We start from the raw sequence: 20,303 nt of genomic DNA on the forward strand, positions 1-20,303 counted from the left end.
AGTCGGTGGAAGAAGATTAGAAGAAATTTAAAGACTATTTACAGAAATATTGCAAAATTAATGAATGTTAGAATGATGTTGAATTGAAGTTAAGTGGTTTCTAGCTGTATAGGTACAAAAGAATATGGAAAATTGGTTTTTAATATGCAAAAATTTAATTATAATATATCAAGATTAAAGATTAGGATTAAAAAGGAGGGAAAGGAATTGTTGGATTAACAAATTGAATTGGAATACAAAAGAGGGAGGTATGAGGAGGTCCGGGAAACAAGTAAATGTAAAAGAAGTGATGAAAAGGTGGAATTGTTTTTAACTGTTTTTTTTTTTACTTTGTATTTTTCCTTTTTATTGTTAATTTTCCATTTTTTATTTTATTAATGTGATTTTTCTTCTTTTGAAACTTTAATAAATATTATTCAAAAAAAAAAAAAGTCGAACAAGCATTTGCTTCCTCTATCCTTACCCCTCATGAAGCTACTATTCTGAGCACCCTTTAAAAAACTACATTTCCCAGGATTCTTTTGGAGGGGGGAGATGCTTAAAATGCGTAATGTGTGCACAGCCTTTCTCCTGGAAGCTTAATTTCCCAGATTTAAGATTATGATAAAAAATCTCTTTTATATAGTTGGTTTTAACTTTATTGAAGTCAAGGATAAAAGGCTGCAAACGGAGTCTGAGGCTCTAACTCAGGGCAACTGAACATAATTCTCCCGTATGTTGTAGCAGTTGCTACCAGAGTGCAGGATGAGGACCTGGGAGATGACCAGGATTCAAATCCCCACTCTGTCATGAAAGTTGCTGTCTGACCCATGGTCAGTCACTGTCTCTCAGCCTGATCTACCTCACTGTGTGGTTGTGAGGATAAAAAGGGGAGAAGGAGAGCCATGTTTGCCACCTTGTGCTCCTCATTGGAAGATGGGATTTAAATGAAATCTATCAATCAATCAATCAATCAATCAAATACAAGACTTTTGTGTATAATAATGTTCCCTACATGGAAAAACAGTCACCTGGCTGCTTCCTAGAATCATAGAATCATAGAATCATAGAGTTGGAAGAGACCACAAGGGCCATCGAGTCCAACCCCCTGCCAAGCAGGAAACACCATCAGAGCACTCCTGACATATGGTTGTCAAGCCTCTGCTTAAAGACCTCCAAAGAAGGAGACTCCACCACACTCCTTGGCAGCAAATTCCACTGTCGAACAGCTCTTACTGTCAGGAAGTTCTTCCTAATGTTTAGGTGGAATCTTCTTTCTTGTAGTTTGGATCCATTGCTCCGTGTCCGCTTCTCTGGAGCAGCAGAAAACAACCTTTCTCCCTCCTCTATGTGACATCCTTTTATATATTTGAACATGGCTATCATATCTCCCCTTAACCTCCTCTTCTCCAGGCTAAACATGCCCAGCTCCCTTAGCCGTTCCTCATAAGGCATCGTTTCCAGGCCTTTGACCATTTTGGTTGCCCTCCTCTGGACACGTTCCAGTTTGTCAGTGTCCTTCTTGAACTGTGGTGCCCAGAACTGGACACAGTACTCCAGGTGAGGTCTGACCAGAGCAGAATACAGTGGCACTATTACTTCCCTTGATCTAGATGCTATACTCCTATTGATGCAGCCCAGAATTGCATTGGCTTTTTTAGCTGCCATGTCACACTGTTGGCTCATGTCAAGTTTGTGGTCAACCAAGACTCCTAGATCCTTTTCACATGTACTGCTCTCAAGCCAGGTGTCCCCCATCTTGTATTTGTGCCTCTCATTTTTTTTGCCCAAGTGCAATACTTTACATTTCTCCCTGTTAAAATTCATCTTGTTTGTTTTGGCCCAGTTCTCTAATCTGTCAAGGTCGTTTTGAAGTGTGATCCTGTCCTCTGGGGTGTTAGCCACCCCTCCCAGTTTGGTGTCATCTGCAAATTTGATCAGGATGCCCTTGAGTCCATCATCCAAGTCGTTGATAAAGATGTTGAATAAGACCGGGCCCAAGACAGAACCCTGTGGCACCCCACTAGTCACTCTTCTCCAGGATGAAGAGGAACCATTGATGAGCACCCTTTGGGTTCGGTCCGTCAGCCAGTTACAAATCCACTGAGTGGTAGCATAGTCAAGACCGCATTTTACCAGCTTCTTTACAAGAATATCATGGGGCACCTTGTCAAATGCCTTGCTGAAATCAAGGTAGGCTACATCCACTGCGTTCCCTTCATCTACCAGGCTTGTAATTCTGTCAAAAAACGAGATCAGGTTAGTCTGACATGACTTATTTTTCAGAAATCCATGCTGACTATTGGTGATCACAGCATTCCTTTCTAGGTGATCACAGACTGTTTGCTTAATGATCTGCTCCAGAATCTTCCCTGGTATTGATGTCAGACTGACTGGGCGGTAATTATTTGGGTCCTCTCTTTTCCTCACTATCTCTGCTTTTGTCCACGCTGCATATTGGTTATACCAGGAAGGAAAATCCAGCTTGATCTGCTCTTGTCTCAGCAGAATGATCAGCAAATGAAGGGGTATTGTTCCATTTTTTAAAACAACCATATGAAGTTAAGCTTTTTCACCTGCCAGGGGTGCCATCTAAAGGGGGGGCTGAGGGATCTCCTCCCCCCCCCAAAAAAAAATCAAGAAGGGGGCTAGGCTCCCTCAGTATGTATTGGGAAAGCAGAAAAAAATAAACATTCAAACCCTTCCTTGTTTTCAGGAAGGTGTGTCAAATCTTCACCAACAAAAAAACCCAACTTGAGGTGTTTTACCATATGCATCCTAGAGATCTATGAGCAGACATTAATTGCATTTTATAGGAAAGTTATTATGGGGAAAGGTTTTCCTTATGTTCTGCAACAGGTTCAATGATGCCTTCCATTTCAAAATATGATTGAGAAAAAATATTTCTGGAAAGAAGAAAAGAATGATAGAAAGCCTGTGTCCCCCCCCAAACAAAGCAATAAAGGTGTTTTGTGGAACTAGAGCATATAGTGTTAGTTTGTAATCTCCGTTCCACAGTGTAGGATAAAGAGGGGCCTGTGATAACCATAAGTGAACTGTTTTCAATTCCATATTTATTAATAAAATAAATGATGGTGCTTAGATACCCACAATTGCAAGTGGTGGTGGTATCCTTGATTTGCCTCCCATGATATGATAAATGGTTGGGCCATCCATTATTTGCCAAGTTAGACTGTGGCAATCATAACGGGACAGCATGCACATGGGACTCTTGTGCTAGATCACCCCAGGATTATAAAGAATTTAACATTTTTAAAAATAAACTATTAATTCAGCAACACAAAAAACATAGTTTTATCCAACTTGCCATGGATTTAAGGGACCAGTTTTTGCACACTCTTGTGAATCAACAAACGCATCAAAATAAGTGGGGAAATAACTGTTGTGGACTTCTAGCGATTGATGTGATGTGTGATGTGGCGAAAGCATTTTCATAGATTCAAAGCATTAATGAAGTGCGCTTCTGGCCACCAGGTGTCGCTTTTGCCCCCATAAAATGCCACAGCCAGGCTCTATTTAAGCGGGCCATGAAAAATATTAAAAACTAGAAGCTAGCTGTTTAATTTGTCTTCATCAACCAACATGAGGAGGGAAACTGTAAAGCTCAGATTACAGCTATACCTTAGGGTTTTCATAATAAATCTAGGGCAAATCTACTTAATGGAGAGATGAGCTCTAAAATCCCCACTGTTAAAAAGTAAGTATCTGATTCTTAGGGCTGCCAACATGGGTAAGGACACTGGTTATTTTGCTTGTCCTATCCGCTTTGAAAATAAATATCAATGTCTAAGTCCTATACTCAAGGCAGATGCTGTTGGTTTTCAGCTCCTATCAACCCCAGTCAGCATGGCCAATGGTCAAGGATAATGGGACTTAGGGTCCAGGAATATCTGAAGGGTGACAGGTTAGCCATTCCTGCTTAATTTTTTTTAAAGGAGCGTTAGTAGTCAGCTTTCCCATGATGCAACTAGTACCCATCTTTATATCACCATCACAATAATCACCTTAATATCCAGCTCATTCTAATACATCAATGAGGCGAATGTGTAATCTGAACATTAATTTTCCAGCTCCGACATGGGCAGGTACAGTTAGCTATAAAACTAAGGTCTTGCCAAAATCTCATGAGAGCTCACGGCGTTTATGAGATCTTGCTAGAATGTGCCGCTATGCAACTCAAGTGAGGAGGTGAGGGGGGTGGCATGTTCGCATTTCGCCTCAGGCAGTGAAACGGAATGTGCTGCCCCTGAAAACAAGGAGCTCTGATCCCCCAGAGGCAAAACCAACTGCTTCTAGATTTGTCCCCATCCTTCTCCATGCTGAATTCAACAATGGCAATGCTAAAACTAAGGTGCCACCACCTCTTGACAGGTTGCAAGAAGGCAGGCAGGTAGCTGGAAACTAGCTGGGGGCAGGCTGAGGCTGGTGGTGCGGCGCTCCATTTGCCCCAATAGACCAGGCTTCGCAGGATGGAAGAGGAACTAAATACTGTTTGGAGATTCCCTACTTCTGCCTTGATAGGATGGTACACTTCAGCCCCATTCATGGTGCAGCTCAGCACACAATTTATCTCAGCCTATGTCCATATCTCCTCCCACTCCCTGAGGTCACATCTAGATAGATGACACAATAGGAAATGTACAATTGGACATCCCATGGGTTTTTTTTGAAAGGCCATTGCTGCTACACGGCTGCCAGGTTCTGCAGCAGTGGAGGAAAGTGGGCTCCCCTCCACCCTAACACACACAGAGTGGGCTTTGAACCCATGCCTCTGAGATTAAGAGTCTAATGCTCTACCAACTGAGCTATCCATCCATCCAATGCAATTTTCCCAGTTGAAGACCTCCTAAAGTTGCTACTTGCCCTGCCACTTTGTCTAGTCGCTCTTTTACTCACAGGGGCAAAACAACGCTGGGTTGACTCCAAAGGGTCTTTTATCAAACATAGGTTCCTGAATAATGCCCTCCCCAGAGACCAATAAGTTTCCCACAAAGCACTGAAAATGGAGGATAAGGGGGCTGCCACTACAGCCATATAAAAATGCCTGTGGTTAGTACAGCTGCCGTGGAGACTGCCATTGACCAGGCCTTCGGTTAGCATTACAGCCTGCCTGGCTAGTGGACAAGTCCAGGGCAGACGACTGCGGGCAAGGGGTGGCTGTGGTTAGCTCAAGGTTGTTTCCTGGCCTCCTTCATGGAGGCTTTGTCCCCTGCTGGGAATCAAGACTGAGTCAGTTTCTTTCCAGGGCAAGAAACTCCAGGAGACAAAGGCAAAGCAGGAGATGCTGACCCCAGATGCTGCCCCAGACTCACCCCTGGGAGTTAGGAATCCACTAGGGCATGAATCATCAGGCTCCCCCCTACCCCACAAGGAGCAAGCGGGGTCTGGGAGAAAGGAGACCTGAACAAGTAGGACGGGGATCAATGCAGCCTCTCTAGCCCTCTCCCCCCCTTCACCCTCAGCCTTTCTCCAGCCTTCCTTTTATCCTTACGCTATGCAATGACTAATGTATTTTACTAGGCTCAGCTCCAGCTATGGGGTTCATTTTATGGAGCTACGGTGGAGGCCTGACCTGCTTTTATGAACCAAAATCCACATCCTTAGCTCTTGACTCAGAAAGAGAAGAATGCAATCCATTGGTTTCAGGGAAGACTGGCAAAGACCATTCTCAACACCCACTGATGTCCCTCAGACTCTCTTGGCCCATTTGCTATGGCCTAGGGCTTAAATCCTCTTAGCAAATGCAAATTTTGCCCAGCAGGGATGCATCATTTTCATTTGTACATATTCATTAGGTGTAGCATCTCCTTTAAATGCTCTCTATTAACAGGTTGCCCCGTGCACCCCAAAAACATTTTGACATCTGAGGCAAACCGCAAAATGGCACCCCCATCCCCACTGGAGAAGAAGGGGTGAGTCAAGATCTAAATCAGGAACAGGGGGGAATAAAGATCTACATTGGGGTCTGCTGCTCTTATGGATCCTGCCACCCAAGGGGGTTGCCTCATCTTGCCTTATCCAGCCAAGTTTGCCCTTCATTTTAGAGCACATATTCCAGCTGTAACAATACGTCTTATAGAGCACCAACTGTCTTGCTTTGATATTGGATCGAACAAACTTGCTCACTGGCAGTGGTAGCATTCGGGAACCAGATTTGAATATCACAGGTTGATTCCCATCAAAGTAGGGTTCAGCTGCTTTATTAGTGTATCCCAGTACCTTGACTCAACGCCAAGCACTATTTGTCAAGAAACTACAGGATCAGTATGGGTTGTGGCTTACGTCGTGTGAAAGCGGCTACAAAAATTAGCAAGGGGTAGTGTTATGTACTTGAGCTGAATTCTAGATCAATAGGATCCAGAATGCAGCAGTCTGATTGGTCCGCAGGAGCCACCCAATCCAGCTCTAGGTGGAAGTGAATCAGCGACCTGATTGGCCTACAGGAGCAGCCTGGAATTAGCCAATCATGTGCGGCCCATTGTGTAAATAATGTATATCCATCTAGACCTTTTGGGGAAAGTTTCATTCATTGCTACTATGAGCTGAATAAAGAGCATGAAATTCACACTCGACTCTGAGTATATTTCAGGGAGGGCACTGTGTGAGGAGTTAAGCAATACTGTAAACAGATTCTCAATGTTCCCTTAGGTTTCTCCCTCTGCTATCATTGCACCTTTCTGGCTATAACAGTCCTTATCAAAGCAGCTAGAAACAAAGTAGACCATGAGGCCTTCCACCTCAAAAGGGTGCCTGAGTGGCCAGTAGGAAGGGGCATCTGAAGAAACCGCTTGGAAGTGAAGACGTTGGGGTGGTTAACTTTTAGGGATGGGATTCTTGGTGGGAGCAGAGCCCTGTAGGTACAGAATGAGAAACTAGAGTAGGTGTTTGGGGAGGGGGAGAGGAAGAGAGGGATTGTAGATCTGGATAACTTTCTATCTGCCCCGACCCAAGGTGTAGAGCTAAACAAGAAAACCATCCAAGGGGAAAGGAATTCTTAACTCAAGAAGAAGGCAGCTGCCCCCAAAAAAGTTCCTGCACCCTGAAGCAGGTGATAAGGAAGACTGGTGCATAACTACCCCAGGGAGGAAATCTGGAAGGAGGACTGGAGCAGGTTTGTTGTCATGCAGCAGCCTTAAAGAGGGAGACGCAATGAAAATCATCTGGAGAGTTGCACAAGAGGAGCAGAGGCGCTATAGCCCAGCTCCTTTGACTGTCACAAGCAATGCATGTGATGGATGGAGAGAGTGGGGGGTAGACAGGGGACGAGCCAGAAGGTTGGGCTCTGTTCTCTCCTTGTTGAATGCTGTAGTGATCTCACCACAGCTGGAAAGGGGCCAAGCAGCCAACCTGGATGCTGAGACCCTCAAGTTATCTATCTCCGGGGGCTGTGGCTGGCTTCTCACAGTCTGTATTGTGCGGCCCATTTTAAGAGGTGAGGCGTGGGAGGCCCTGCTAGTGACAGCAGGCGGGGGGGGGGCTTGGAGCAAGGATCTTTCTGCCGTATTCCTGGCTCAGAGATGGGAGTAAGATCTACAGTGGCTGAGTAGGAGAGCAAGAAGGATGGAGCTGGAATCTGGAATCTGCAGTCCACCCTGGTTGTTGGTTCTTCTGGGGTTTTTTGTCATCTGCTGAGACTGTCTCTTTCTCTGTTTATGGACTCCAGCAGCGTTTTATCGCCTTCATAATGTGGCTCAGGAATAAGCTACCTTCCAACTGGTTGACATTCTCCCTGTTCTCTTGGTACTTCAGGGAAGAACAGTTTACCAAAAAGCAGCTGCTGGATGTTAGAAGTGCCCTCTGCACAGTTACCTTAGGACCACCACCACCCCAAGTTACAGAGAAAGGAAATGGGCACATACATATATATATATATGTATGCCATATATATGTGACATAACCTTGAGACCCACTGCTACTCTTTCTCTTGAAATGGGCTGAGAGCAGAAGCTGCTTTCACCTTTGGTCCCTGTGTAGAGTTAGGTAGCCAGGCTGCATTCAAGAGAAGTTTATGGTGAATCAGGCAAAGGGAGCCATCATCTCCTGCCTGTTCCTCTTTGCCGTCATCCCAGTTCCTTCTGCAATGCATATTCTTCTCCATCACACTCTGACCAGGAAGCCATGGCGGGCTGTTGTTGGTTTTTGCTCTTACTGTCTCTTGTGGAGGCCCCAGGTTCAGAATTAATTGTGTACTGCCTTGGATTATCTTTGGTGTCTTTCACTTATCCCTTTTTGAACATTCAATCTGATTTGTTTTCTGGGAGGTTTGGTGATAGCTGCATACACACCACACATTTAGAGCAAATAGCTTTCCCCCAAGAATCCTGGGAACTGTCATTTACCCAGCACAGAGCTATAATTCCAGCACCCTTAGCAATCTACAATTCCCAGGATTCTTGGGCGGAGATGTCATGTCCCATCTTCATGTGCCTCTCCATGAGAGGTCCAGAGAGTTCTCTGTTTGTGGAATGCTCTCCCCAGGGAGTTTCAGCTGGCTCCTTAATTATTATTATTATTATTATTATTATTATTATTATTATTAAAATCTGTTTACCACCCTTCATCACAAGATCTCGGGGCAGTTCAAAAAATAATATACAAGATAAAAAACAAGTAAATAATTTAAATAAAAATAACATTATTTTGTTCCCACAGACACATTTAAAGGCTGTGGAATATTAAACAGCTACCTCTGGTTGAAGAGGAATGTTTTCACCTGGCGCCTAAAAAATATATAATGAAAGTGCCAGGCGAACCTCTCTGGGGAAACCATTCCATAAATGGGGAGCCACTACAGAAAAGGCCCATTCTCGTGTTGCCACCCTCACGTGGAGGAGGCACACAAAGAAGGGCCTCAGATGATGAATGCAAAGTCTGAGACAGTTTATATACCTTTAGGGGCCGGGTGAAAATGTTCCTCTTCAACCAGGCCTTTGGCTAATTGACATCTGATGCCCTTATAAATGTGTTGTGGGAAGGGGAAGATTATTTGTTTTTTGTTCCTATTTTCATGATATATGTTGTGGGGTTTTTTATATTGTAATTTTATGTTGTGAACCGTCCTAAGATCTACAGATTAAGAGCAGTATACAAATTTAATTAATTTATTAACAATGTGCTTTAAATGTATAGCATGTACACAGGCAAAGTTATGTCAAAGCAACTGTTCTCCAATGCTTTCCAGTGCATTTTCCTGTAGTTTTCCTTATCACAAAAAGTCTGATCGTTTGAGGAAGCCAGCTTGCTGCCACAACTTCTCAATAAACCGTAATTGCACCGTCTGAGTTTGCTGGCACGTCATTGAATCCCACCCAAAAACAGAGGTGGACATTAGGGCTCGCTCTTGCCTCGTTTGCTCAGCTGGAAATGGCCAAGATTGATTCTACAAGGATAGATGGCCAACAACTCTTATGCACAGAGACAGGATATCCTGGTTGTACTGCAATGGATGGAAAGCTACTACTGTGGTTCAAATTAGGAGGTGAACTTTCCCCCATTGCTGTGGTTCTGGAATCAGCAACGTGATGCCCATGGGACCCCAGAGGGCTGTTGTGGCACCTGCTAGGCCACCTGCTCTGCTCCCCACCCCCCAAGATTAACACACATCCAAAACAGAATTAAAATTGTGTCCCTGTGTTGCTGCTCCAGCTGCTTGTGGCTCCTTGCTAGGTTTTTGTTGCACCTGCTCACTTCTGTTCTGCTTTAGAGGGCAGGTGGCCTTTGGATTGGTTGGAGGAAGAAAGATAAGAACCTGTGATGGTGGTGGTGGTAGCTGAAGTGTGTCTGTGTGTCCATGTCCTGAGGAAGGAAAGGTAGCAAGGGGAGGGGAGACAGAAAAGAGGTGGGGATGTTGGGGGTGAAAAAAGAAGCCATGGGAAGGCAATAAAGGGGTAAGCCAGAGCGATGGATGAAGGGTGGGTGGAGCCTCAGGGGAGTAAAAAGACAGCAGATGGGGCCTGGGATGTAGGCAAAAGGAGGAATGTGTGTGTTGGGATGAATTTGGTGAATGCTTATAAATGAGTGGGTGGTGTGCGGAATGTCTGTACAGGGGGAAGGGATTCACAAAAAGAGAGTTTTGTCATTAGTCACTATCCCATGGCAGCCATTTTGGGGTGTGGAGCCCACAGGTTTTTTTTAAAAAGAACACCACCACAATGTACTCACAAATCCAGGCTACAGCTTCCACTGACTTTGTGCTGGAGCCCATGTTCTCCTTTTCATTTATTTTAGGACATAAAATGGGAAGGGAAGGAGATGGATAGGTTCTGGGGCCAATGCAATAATCCTGTAAGTTGAGCTTCTCCCATCTACATCATCGCTTTTGGGGGCAAAGTGAGTAACCCAGGATTTGTTTGGCTTAAAGGAGATGTGTGTGTGTTTCATGACCCCGGCCTTCTTGTTGCAGGGGTGGGGAACCTGTGGCACTCTGGAGGTTGTTGGACTCCAGCTCCTATTAGTCCCCAGATCACAAGCCCAATGAATGATGGGAATTGTAGTCCTACAACTGGGGGCACTGGGTACAAAACCCAGTTGAATGAAGGTATTTGAATGCACACACAAAGTTTGTTTACTGCGTATAAAAGAAGATCTGCCCAGAGAATGCTCGGCAGAGAAACAAATAAGGCCAGCATAGCTCCTGGAGAAAGCCTTTTATTTGTTAATACAAGAATAGAAATTCTGCAATAAATACAATCTAATAAATAACATCTGAAAATAAATAAATATTAATACAGACAAACTGAGAATAACACAACCTGACAGTGGGGAGAGGGGGCAGAAGGAGAGGGGAGGGGAGAGAGAGAGAGAGACCTATGGACTGGGCCACCTATGGGAAACTCCTCCCCTTGTCCTTTGCTGGTGACAGTAAACTGCACAGCCTCACTAGGCCCGCCTGCCACAGTGGGGAGGGAGAGGTACAGGCAGGCGGAGACCACTGCTGGGGCTGGCTAAGAAGATGTCCCTGCCGTGGGCAACTCTGCTGCAGCTTTTGGCTTTGATGAATGATAGGGGAGCCTCTTGAGTTGACCACTGCAAAAGAGAGAGAAAAAGGCTGAAAGCTCGCCAGTGCCTGCATTAAATCATATCCCTTATGCTTCATGCCTCATTGCAACGCCTATTCAGAGTCCCATTTTGCCCTTGCGGGGTGAGGTTGCCTCTAGAGCAGGGGTAGGGAACTGCCAGCCTGCAATTTTCCAGCCCCACCTGCTGCCTAGCTGATCAGGAATCAAGGGAGCAGGCCTGGGACACTGCTCTCTTTCTTGTTGCTCATCTGTTCCTCAGTCAGGAGGAGACTGCAGGGAGGGGAGGTTGTGCATGTTTGCAGCGCAATGTGCATGCATGTGTCTGAGAAAGAGTGTGGGGCAGCCCCCTTTGCAGCCCACCACTCATCTGCCACCCAATCTCCTGAGCAGCTGGTGGATAGAGATGAGACTGCAGAGAGGGAAGTTCTCTGCATGCATGTCTGTGCACATGTGGGGGGGGGTGAAAGACGGCATAAGGTATCTCCACCTGCTGCAAGCTCTGGCTCTGTCTGATTTGCTTTTGGCGCCTGGAAGAATTAACCAGGTGAGGATGTGACCCCCAGCTTCAGGAAGGTTCCCCACCCCTGCTGCAGAGTTCATAGCCCGAAAGGAAGGCCAGAGCTGGGCATCATCTTGAGCTAGCGGGTTTGATCAGAGGCAGGTTTGTGGGAAGTAAACCCCCTTCGTAAGCACCTAATTGGCACAATCCTCTATGAGAAAGAGAGAGAGAGAGCACAAGCAGGAACCCAGGCTCTGGGGGAGCTCCATTTAAGGAGAGCAGAGTGCCAGAGGTGGAGGCTGCCAGATGTTCACTGCCCTGCAGCCAGGGCTTTATTGCTCATCACTGGGGTGGGAGGGAGCAGGGCTTTTCATCTGATCCTGGAAAATTAATGGCCCCCTCTGGGAAGAACAAGAGAAAGGCAGGCCACTGAGAAGGCGGAGGAAGGAAGGGAAGGAAGAAACAGATAGGTGTGGGTTTGCTCACCTAGAGGCACGGCTTCATAATAGAGAGCAGTGCAGCACCATGAAGGTGTGGCAGCAGGAGTCAGGTTGGAGGTGGGTTGGAGGTGGAGAGGGGCAGGCAGGCTGTGGGTTCGGGGGGGGGGCTCTGGAAAGCCCTTGGCCTTGAGGGGCAGGTATGACATCCGTGGGCGAGGCGAAGGCAGAGAGGCTGGTGAAGGGCAGGGCTCAGAAGCCCCTGCTCTCGAGGTGCAGCATAACAGCAGAAGGGGGCACCCTCTTGCGCAGCCTGTTGAAGTCCTTGGCCGAGCGCCACAGCCAGGTCTGCAGCTCCTTGAGCAGCCAAAAGTCGTCCATCTTGCGCAGGAACTGGCTGCGGAGCGGAGGCGTACCATCCGTCGGTGTGGGCGGAAGCTGGTAGCCCAGGGAAGCCATGATGCCGGCGATGGAGCCCAGCAGCCCTTGCAGGCTGGCGCGGAAGTGTGCGAGGCTGTGGCGCAGGGTGGGCATGGCGACTGGGGATTTCCCATCCATGGTGCTCAGGTAGCACAGCAGGTGGCTGTAGGCCTGGTAGTTGGCTGCCAGCCGGGCATTGTCATTCAGGCTGTGCCATTCCTGAAAGTCCACGGTGGCGCTGGGCACAGCCTCTGCCCCGATTAGCCGGGGAGGATCAAAGTCCGGCTCATTGAAAGGTGGCCCCAGGTAGCTGAGCTGAGGGTGGAAAGACAAGCGGGTGGTTAGACATGCTTATTATACGGGAGTAGCGCAGTTGCACATACCATTCCACTCATCCTTTCCACAAGCTCTTCCTCCTGCTCCCACTCAGTGAGGCGGTGAGGTATGGCAGTATGAGAGCGAGCAATTTTAATTCCTTAGCGATATGCACAACAACACCAGGCATGAGCGCACACTGACATCCTTTATTAGTCTGAACAGCTGCATTGTGTATGTGTGCCCGGTGCATGCAAATATTATGGGATCCACTGACATGCTGATTATCTCCTTTTTACCCGGTGACATATTGCAACTGCAGCACGGTCAGATAGGCACTTAGTGAGAGATCCCTGCTTTGCCCTGAATATTCTGGTAGACACACGCAAACACACACACACATTTATTCACACCCGCTTGCCCTGCTAAGCTGCGTTCCTGGGATTCCCCGCCCCACCCCCCTCTGCCAGCATTGGTGCCCTGAGGGGCAGCAGGATTGCCCAGGCAGCGGGGTGAGCGGGTGGGGTGAAGCACAGAGCGGAAGGGAGGTGTGTCAAAGCCTGCGGCTGTGTGAACAATCTGACAAGCTCAGGAGACAAATTAATTTCCTCTGTGTCGCCCGGGGGCAAGTAGGGACGGGTTCTCCCCAAACAACACGCCAGCAGAAACCAACTCACAGAGCAGGCTGGGACGTGGCCAACGCCATGAGACCAGCAGGGGGGGGCGGGGGGAGGAAAGCTGAAGCGTGACTTCTCTAATACTTAAAGGGCCTGGACTTTAAGATCAAAGAAAGGAAGTGGGTTTTTTCTTTTCTTTTAGACAGCCAGTGTGGTGTAGTGATGAGAGCACTGGGCTGGGACCTGGGAGACCAAGGTTCAAATCCTGACTCAGCCAGGAAGCTCCTTGGGTGACCTTGGGGCCAGTCACTCATTCTCAGCTGAACCTACCACACAGGGTTGTTGGGAGGATGAAACAGGGAAGTGGTGAACTATGCCTTGTGCTCCTGTGAGGAAAGGCAGAATTTAAATGCAATAAGTAAATAAGAATAAGCAAAGAAGATGGCGTGAGGCAGTCAGATGGGAAGCTAATTGGGAGACGTGTTACTGAAGAAGCTAAAGAGGGTTTGTGTGGGCCTTCAGCACACAGGCTTGCCTTTCCCATTTTGCCTTTTCTTGTAGGGCTTAATACAGACAGTGGCCCTCAGGCAAACCAAGGACCTTGGGCCAGCATGTGCACCGCCTGTAGCCATGCTGTTGTCCTTAAGTGGTCAAAAGGAATGAATTCTATCCTCACACTCACCCCATCCCACCAGTGAATCTCAAAAAGATTTCAAAATGATATTTTGGGTTCTTTTAATTTGGGTGCGTTTTTTTGTTTATTTGTTTGTTTTGCTTCTGAGCCTTCATTCATTTGTTTATTACGTTCTTATCCTGCTTTTCAGACAATGATGGTCTCTGAAAGCAGCTCACATCAATAATAGAGAGAGAGAGAGAGTAGAGAGAGAGAGAGAAGTCCCGCCAATAGTAAAAACACAAATTTTAAAAGACAAGACTTCAAAGCTCAGGTTGCAGTCAAGTTTTTCTTACAAACAAGTTGTTTCTATGGGCAAAGGAAGGAACGGTCTCTTGAAGGAGAGTGCATTGGCTCTCAGGCTTCCCTGAGCATCAGTACAGAACTGCTAAAAGTGAGCCACAAGGTAAGCTTTGCTGAAAGTGTTGGGTGGGAGCAAGGAGAAGGGAATACAATGCAACTGAAATTTGGGCAGCAACAGCAGCAGTGCTCAAAAGGATTCTGCCTGAATGCTCTCTTCTGGACACTAGAGTTTTGCTCTGTATTAAATTTTAAGATGGGTAGGTACCAAAATTATGTTTCAAGGTTATTAAAAAAATATGCCAGGAAAAGGCCAGGTTCCTGTAGAAATTATGGGGTGGGGGATTGTTTGCTTTTTACCATTTATTCTGTTTCATCTACTCTTGAGAAGGATCAAAAAGTGACTATGGGAATCTCTTAGTTTTCTGAGATTTTATCAGGCGTTGTTGATATATATATATTCGAACTTATCTTTGAAGCTGTATGGGCTAGAAAATTGGTTTTCTGTTGTTGTTGTTTTAAAAGATTAGAAAGCAGAAAATTCTCAGGAATTGCAAATCATATATTTGCACAGAGCTGCTGAAATTCACACCACCCTTGTTGTAAGGTCTGGTCTAGACAGTGGTTGTCCATGGTCCCAGCTAGAGATGCCACTGGACTTAGTGCTGGGAGCATAGAAAGGAAAGGCAGGCACTCCCCCCCCCCCCCTTGCATGTGCTCATGCCCACCACAGCAGATGATGGCCAAATCCTGCAATCCTCCCTATTGACCCAGCAAACAAGCAGGCAAGGACCACTGCAGGTTGAAAACACCTTGGGCCTTCCTACTTTGGAGATTTGATGCACTTGAACGGCACATCCAATCCCCCAAATAAGACCCATGCAGCTGTGACCCCAGTGTTCCTCAGCTGTCAAGATGTTTTATTTCATTTCCCCCCAGCTGTTTGAATAGCCTCCTCTGTCCACAGCTTACATCGCCACATATGGGAGCAGCTTTGCTTCAGTAGAAATCCCTTGGCAGAAATTTCACAACATCCCTCAAGAAGCAGCCAACAAGACAGCACAATTGACTGGTTTCCTTTTTCTATACTGATACAGAAGCCCCGGGGCTATGCAGCAGTGCACATGCGGGCACATGGGTGTGCATTTCCTGTCCTGCTGAGTCAGATTGCCAATCATTTTGCACCAGTGAATGCCAACCTACTTACGGGAACACTGAAGGTAAGGAGGCAACCATCAGGACGTACAGAGAATATGGGAATCATAATGAAATGCAATGGTTGCATATGCTATTATATCAGGCCTACGCAGTGCTAAATTTTAAGCTGGAGCTCTGATAGTGGAGAAGGCCTGATTTCTGCTGGAAATAGCATAACCTCCAATGGTAGCCGATGCAGTCCTCCCTAGTCTTAATCTCCTTAAGCCATGAGAAGATTCCTTTTATTACTGCCCCAGTTCCTCTCCCGGCATCTCTACGGAATAGCCTCTCCCTGTTAACTTCTGGCTCCCTCCAAAGATAGGCAACTTATTAACAGTAACTTCTTATTTCAACAAAAGGGCTCAACAATTCCAACCCCTGCCTTGCTCCAAAAAATGTTTGCAAGGAGATTTGTGTTCTTTACACATTCTGGATCTTTGAGCACATGAGCCCGGTGAAAAGAAAAGTATGGGCCTTTCAAGCCTGCATGAAGGGACACATTTTTTGTCCGTCAAATGGAAATGGGATGGGCTCCTAAAAACCATAACCTCAAGAGGTAGGACTGCTGTATCCAAAGGAACCACAAATGTTCCAAAGCATCACAAATCTGCAGTGATATCTCATGAAGGGTTAGATTATTGCCTCTATAGGAATTCACCCTTACTGTCCTCATAGGAAGGTGAAGACAGATGAAACATTGACCTGGTCCAAACCATGACTTAGCACATACGTGTGAGCATGCTGGCTCTTGGAGAGGAGATTGTGGCTCCTTTGCTCTTCCTCTGGTCCTGCTGCCGCCAGCTAAGTCATGGTTTGGTTTAGCAAGTTGTCCAATGCCAGGCTTATGGTTTATCTTCCTCCAGATGAACCATGAGCCTTAACATGCTAATTGTGCATTTAGGCCCCCACCTAGTGGCCTGGGCGTAGCAAGGATTTTTTTGGTGGGGGGAGTTGTTGAGCTTTTTGGGGGAGATCACGGGTAAAAAAACAAAAACAGCCCCAAAATAGGGCATTATTGTGGGCAGGCTTTTGTTAGAGGGGCAGGCTTCTGCTTGATGGGCGGAACTTTAGTTAATTACCAGTAAGTATTTTTAATGCTTTTCAATACAGTGGCTCATTATGGGAATTTTGTGTTATAACTGGGGGCCCCTGTTAGAGAATGTTGTTCCAGTTGATGTTGTGGCACACAGGAAGGCAACAAATAAGATGGACATAAGGTAAAGGTAAAGGGACCCCTGACCATTAGGTCCAGTCGTGACCGACTCTGGGGTTGTGGCGCTCATCTCGCTTTATTGGCCGAGGGAGCCAGCATACAGCTTCCAGGTTATGTGGCCAGCATGACTAAGCCACTTCTGGCGAACCAGAGCAGCACACAGAAAACACCGTCTACCTTCCCACCAGAGCGGTACCTATTTATCTACTTGCACTTTGACGTGCTTTCGAACTGCTAGGTTGGCAGGAGCTGGGACCGAGCATCGGGAGCTCACCCTGTCGCAGGGATTTGAACTGCCGACCTTCTGATCGGCAAGCCCTAGGCTCTGTGGTTTAGACCACAGTGTGAGTCCACTTCTTATTTTACCTATGGGGATCCAGGCTTCTCAATTTTGTGTTTAAAAAAGGAAGCTTCTTGAACCCAGATATGCTGGAAAATATGAGCCTCTACACTTTCCCATACCCAAACCAAATCAATACCTTGGTTTCACTCTTGTGACTGCTCTTGATGAATGCTCAGTGCCAGGGAACGCAGCCAAGGGGTAGGGCTTGGAATGCCAGGTAGGCCAGGGAGCAGGGATGCCATGCAGATAGATGAGGGTCTGCCCCCAGTCTCTGCTCTCCACGCAGCCGGGCGTTTCCCTGGCGAGTTCTGACAGACAAGGCCTCACCTCACCCCAGCAAGAGATGCACAACAGATTGTAAACAGGGAGACTCCACCGGTGCCTGAAGGCAGGGAGGGGGAAGCATGTCAGATATTCTGCCAAGTGAGGGCCATGGCTGGGGAAAGAGCCGTATTTTAGCTATTCACCATGCAGAAGGAAATTTCGGGGTGGGGGTGGCGTGTTTTGCAGATGGTGTTGTTAAGAGGGTGTTGCAGGCAGTTTAAAGTCTTAGAATGTCTGCCTGCATGAATCCCTTCCCCACATACTGAGCGGAGGCAGATGCTGTCGCCTGTTGATACACTCCTCTTTGCACTGAGCTTTTGGGATTAAAGTTATGCATGTGCCTGCAATCCACTGGATTCTCAACTCGGTAGAGAGAGAAACGCAGCCTGACCTCACCTAGCGACAGAGACATCAGAGATGAAAGAGACAGTGAAGCACAGTTTACAGAGAGGGAATAGAGTCTGGGCAGGAGGAAGAGGAAGAAGAAAGGGCACGCAAGGGAAGGGAGAGCTGTTTCCTACTAGGTTGCTCAACTCAGTAGTCCCCAACCCTCTCCAAGCTTCTACACTCACATAAGTAGCCGCAAGCGAGTGCAGCTGGTGTTCCAGGTAGCGAGTAAGGTCGTACGTCTGCTGGATAGACTGTCTGGTGGTAGTCACTTGGTCCGTGCTGTTCAGTGCAGGCACTACAGGCAGGTTCCAGAGCGTGGCACACAGGAAGGCAAGGATCCCCCACGAATCTCCTGCAGGGAGCACACTTGTAAGGAGCTGTGGGCGAAGGGAGCACTGTGACAGGGGGAGCAAAGCCTGCATCGCCCATTCCCACCTCACACCACCATTCCCAGGAGAAGACACAGGGACAAAGTGCTCAACGCAGCCTGCTTCTATAGCCCAGTTCATATAAAAATATATACCCCAACATTTATTGCATAGTCCAAAGATGGCAGTTCAGACCTCCAAAGAACTTGGCTGAGAGTTGTCCAGGGTTTTGATGCTGGCCCCACCTTGGATAACAACAGGGACAAAGAGAAGGAGCAAACTACAAAAAGGACTTTGCCACCACCACACCCTTTGCCCAGGGCCACAGCAGCCTTGTTCTCTTCATGTAAACAAGATGGTTCCAACTGCCCTCTAACCACTACCAACTCATCAGAAACTTTTGTTGTTTTCCAATGCATAGTCTGATCCCATTCATCATGCCAGTAGAAATAAGACAAACTTTCATCATGACCGTGGCAGGGCAGAAAGGGTTAACTTCTCTCCCTCCCCACCACCCAAATGGCTTCTATTAGCATTTACATTACAGAAAGTGTGCATGTTAACTGCATTCACACAACTGATGCTATATCTAGGTTGGGCCCCAAGGAACGATGGGAACTGGAGACAAGGGTCATCAACCTGGTTCAAGGCAAATAGGCCACACATAATACAGTCGTACCTTGGTTTTCGAACAGCTTCGTTCTCAAATGTTTTGGCTCCCGAACACCGCAAACCTGGAAGTTACTGTTCTGGTTTGCTAACTGCTTTTAGAAGCCGAATGTCTGACAGGGCTTCTGCTGCTTCCGATTGGCTGCAGGAGCTTCCTGCAGCCAATCAGAAGTTGCACTTTGGTTTCCGAATGTTTTGGAAGGTGAATGGACTTCCAGAACGGATTCCATTCAACTTCCAAGGTATGACTGTACCTGTTTTTCCACAGGCCCCTCCCCACCAGCATTCACTGCTGTAGATGCATAATGCAGGACCCTGGATGGCAATGGGTCATTCTAAGGATCTTTACTAACCACACCATGAAAATTTAGATTTGGGGCAAGAGACTGTTTTTGTGGCAGGACATGGCCAATGCTTTAGGTCAGGGATGGAGAGCCTGTTGCCTTCCAGGTGTCATTAGCCTACAACTCCCATCAGCCCCATCCAGCATGGCCAACAGGGAATGATGGGAATTGTGGTCCAACAACATCTGGAGGGCATCAGGAGCCATATCCATGCTATGGGCAAGTAGAGCAGGCTGGTGGGAGAGTTTAGGTTGGCGATCAAGTTCATTGCTACATGTGTAATATCTAACTGCACCTGCTTAGTAAATACAGTATCTGTTTTCACATTATGTGTACAGGTTAGGGGACTGCACTGAGTACATAAACAGAATATCAACCCAAGCTGGAGTTTTTCTCCCTAACTTTTAATTTTTTTAGGCCAAAACAATGCTGTTTGAATTTTGTAATTCTGAATATCATAGCATTTTGAGAGTGAGATGCTGGGTTACAATAGATGAGGAGAAATATATGGCGGTGAGGACATGTATGTGGCTGAATATACTCAGAAACTGCAGACGTGGAGAAAAAACATGGATTTCCACATTTCTTTTGTGGGAACTAAGTGTGGCTTCTTCGTTTGACTTCCCCAGTCTGTCAGATGCTGAAGCTTCTGTGTGTGTCTTCTGATTCCAGCAGGCCAAGGCTGGGAACATGGTTGTGCCTGCATAGCCACCACGGAAGCCTACCCCATAACTCATGCCAAGGCCTCCCACTTGTGATGATTCACCCATGAAACACGCAGCCCGGCCCTGGCCACTTGCGCTTCATTAAAAACTATCCCGCGGCATTTTCCTGCTTGCACCACGCCCAGCCCCAGCCCAGACGATTCCATCCTGCTTCAGTGCTTCCGCTGTTCTTCCCACTGGGGATGAGGCCCGCCCATTCCCTCTCCTACGCACTTTGCACAATTCAACCCTTTTCTTCCCTACAGATTCCTTTACGGTCAACAACAAGAGCCTAAGGGCAGGTGCTCCCAACCAGCAGGGGGCTCTAGTGAATGCGTCTTCATGGGGAAGCTATTAAACAACCTATGGCCTTTTAAACGTGCTTTTAAAAAATAATAATAATGTGATGCATTTGTGTTTTTATGTTGTAAACATATGTGAACTTTGGATGAAGGACAGTAGATAAATTTAT

At 46.9% G+C, this 20,303-nt stretch overlaps 1 protein-coding gene across 4 annotated transcripts in view; it reads right to left on the reverse strand.

The window, feature by feature from the left end:
* Window positions 1-10,639: 10,639 nt before the first annotated feature.
* CLCF1 (cardiotrophin like cytokine factor 1) overlaps window positions 10,640-20,303 on the reverse strand; it is a 54,781-nt gene continuing 45,117 nt past the window's right edge. For 2 of the 4 annotated variants that reach the window (XM_081000637.1, XM_081000635.1), the window contains exons 2-3: window positions 17,929-18,098; window positions 10,640-12,689 (exon numbers count right to left, since the gene is read on the reverse strand). In XM_081000637.1, the coding sequence (XP_080856763.1) occupies window positions 12,207-12,689; window positions 17,929-18,098 (653 nt within the window). In that variant the 3' untranslated portion in view covers window positions 10,640-12,206. Of the gene's footprint in view, window positions 12,690-17,928; window positions 18,124-20,303 lie in introns of all 4 variants that reach the window. The other 2 variants (XR_013984671.1, XM_081000636.1) reach the window with 2 other exon arrangements.

The sequence above is a fragment of the Podarcis pityusensis genome, assembly GCF_964106645.2.
Source record: "Podarcis pityusensis genome assembly, chromosome: 1".
Classification (NCBI taxonomy): Eukaryota; Metazoa; Chordata; class Lepidosauria; order Squamata; family Lacertidae; genus Podarcis; species Podarcis pityusensis.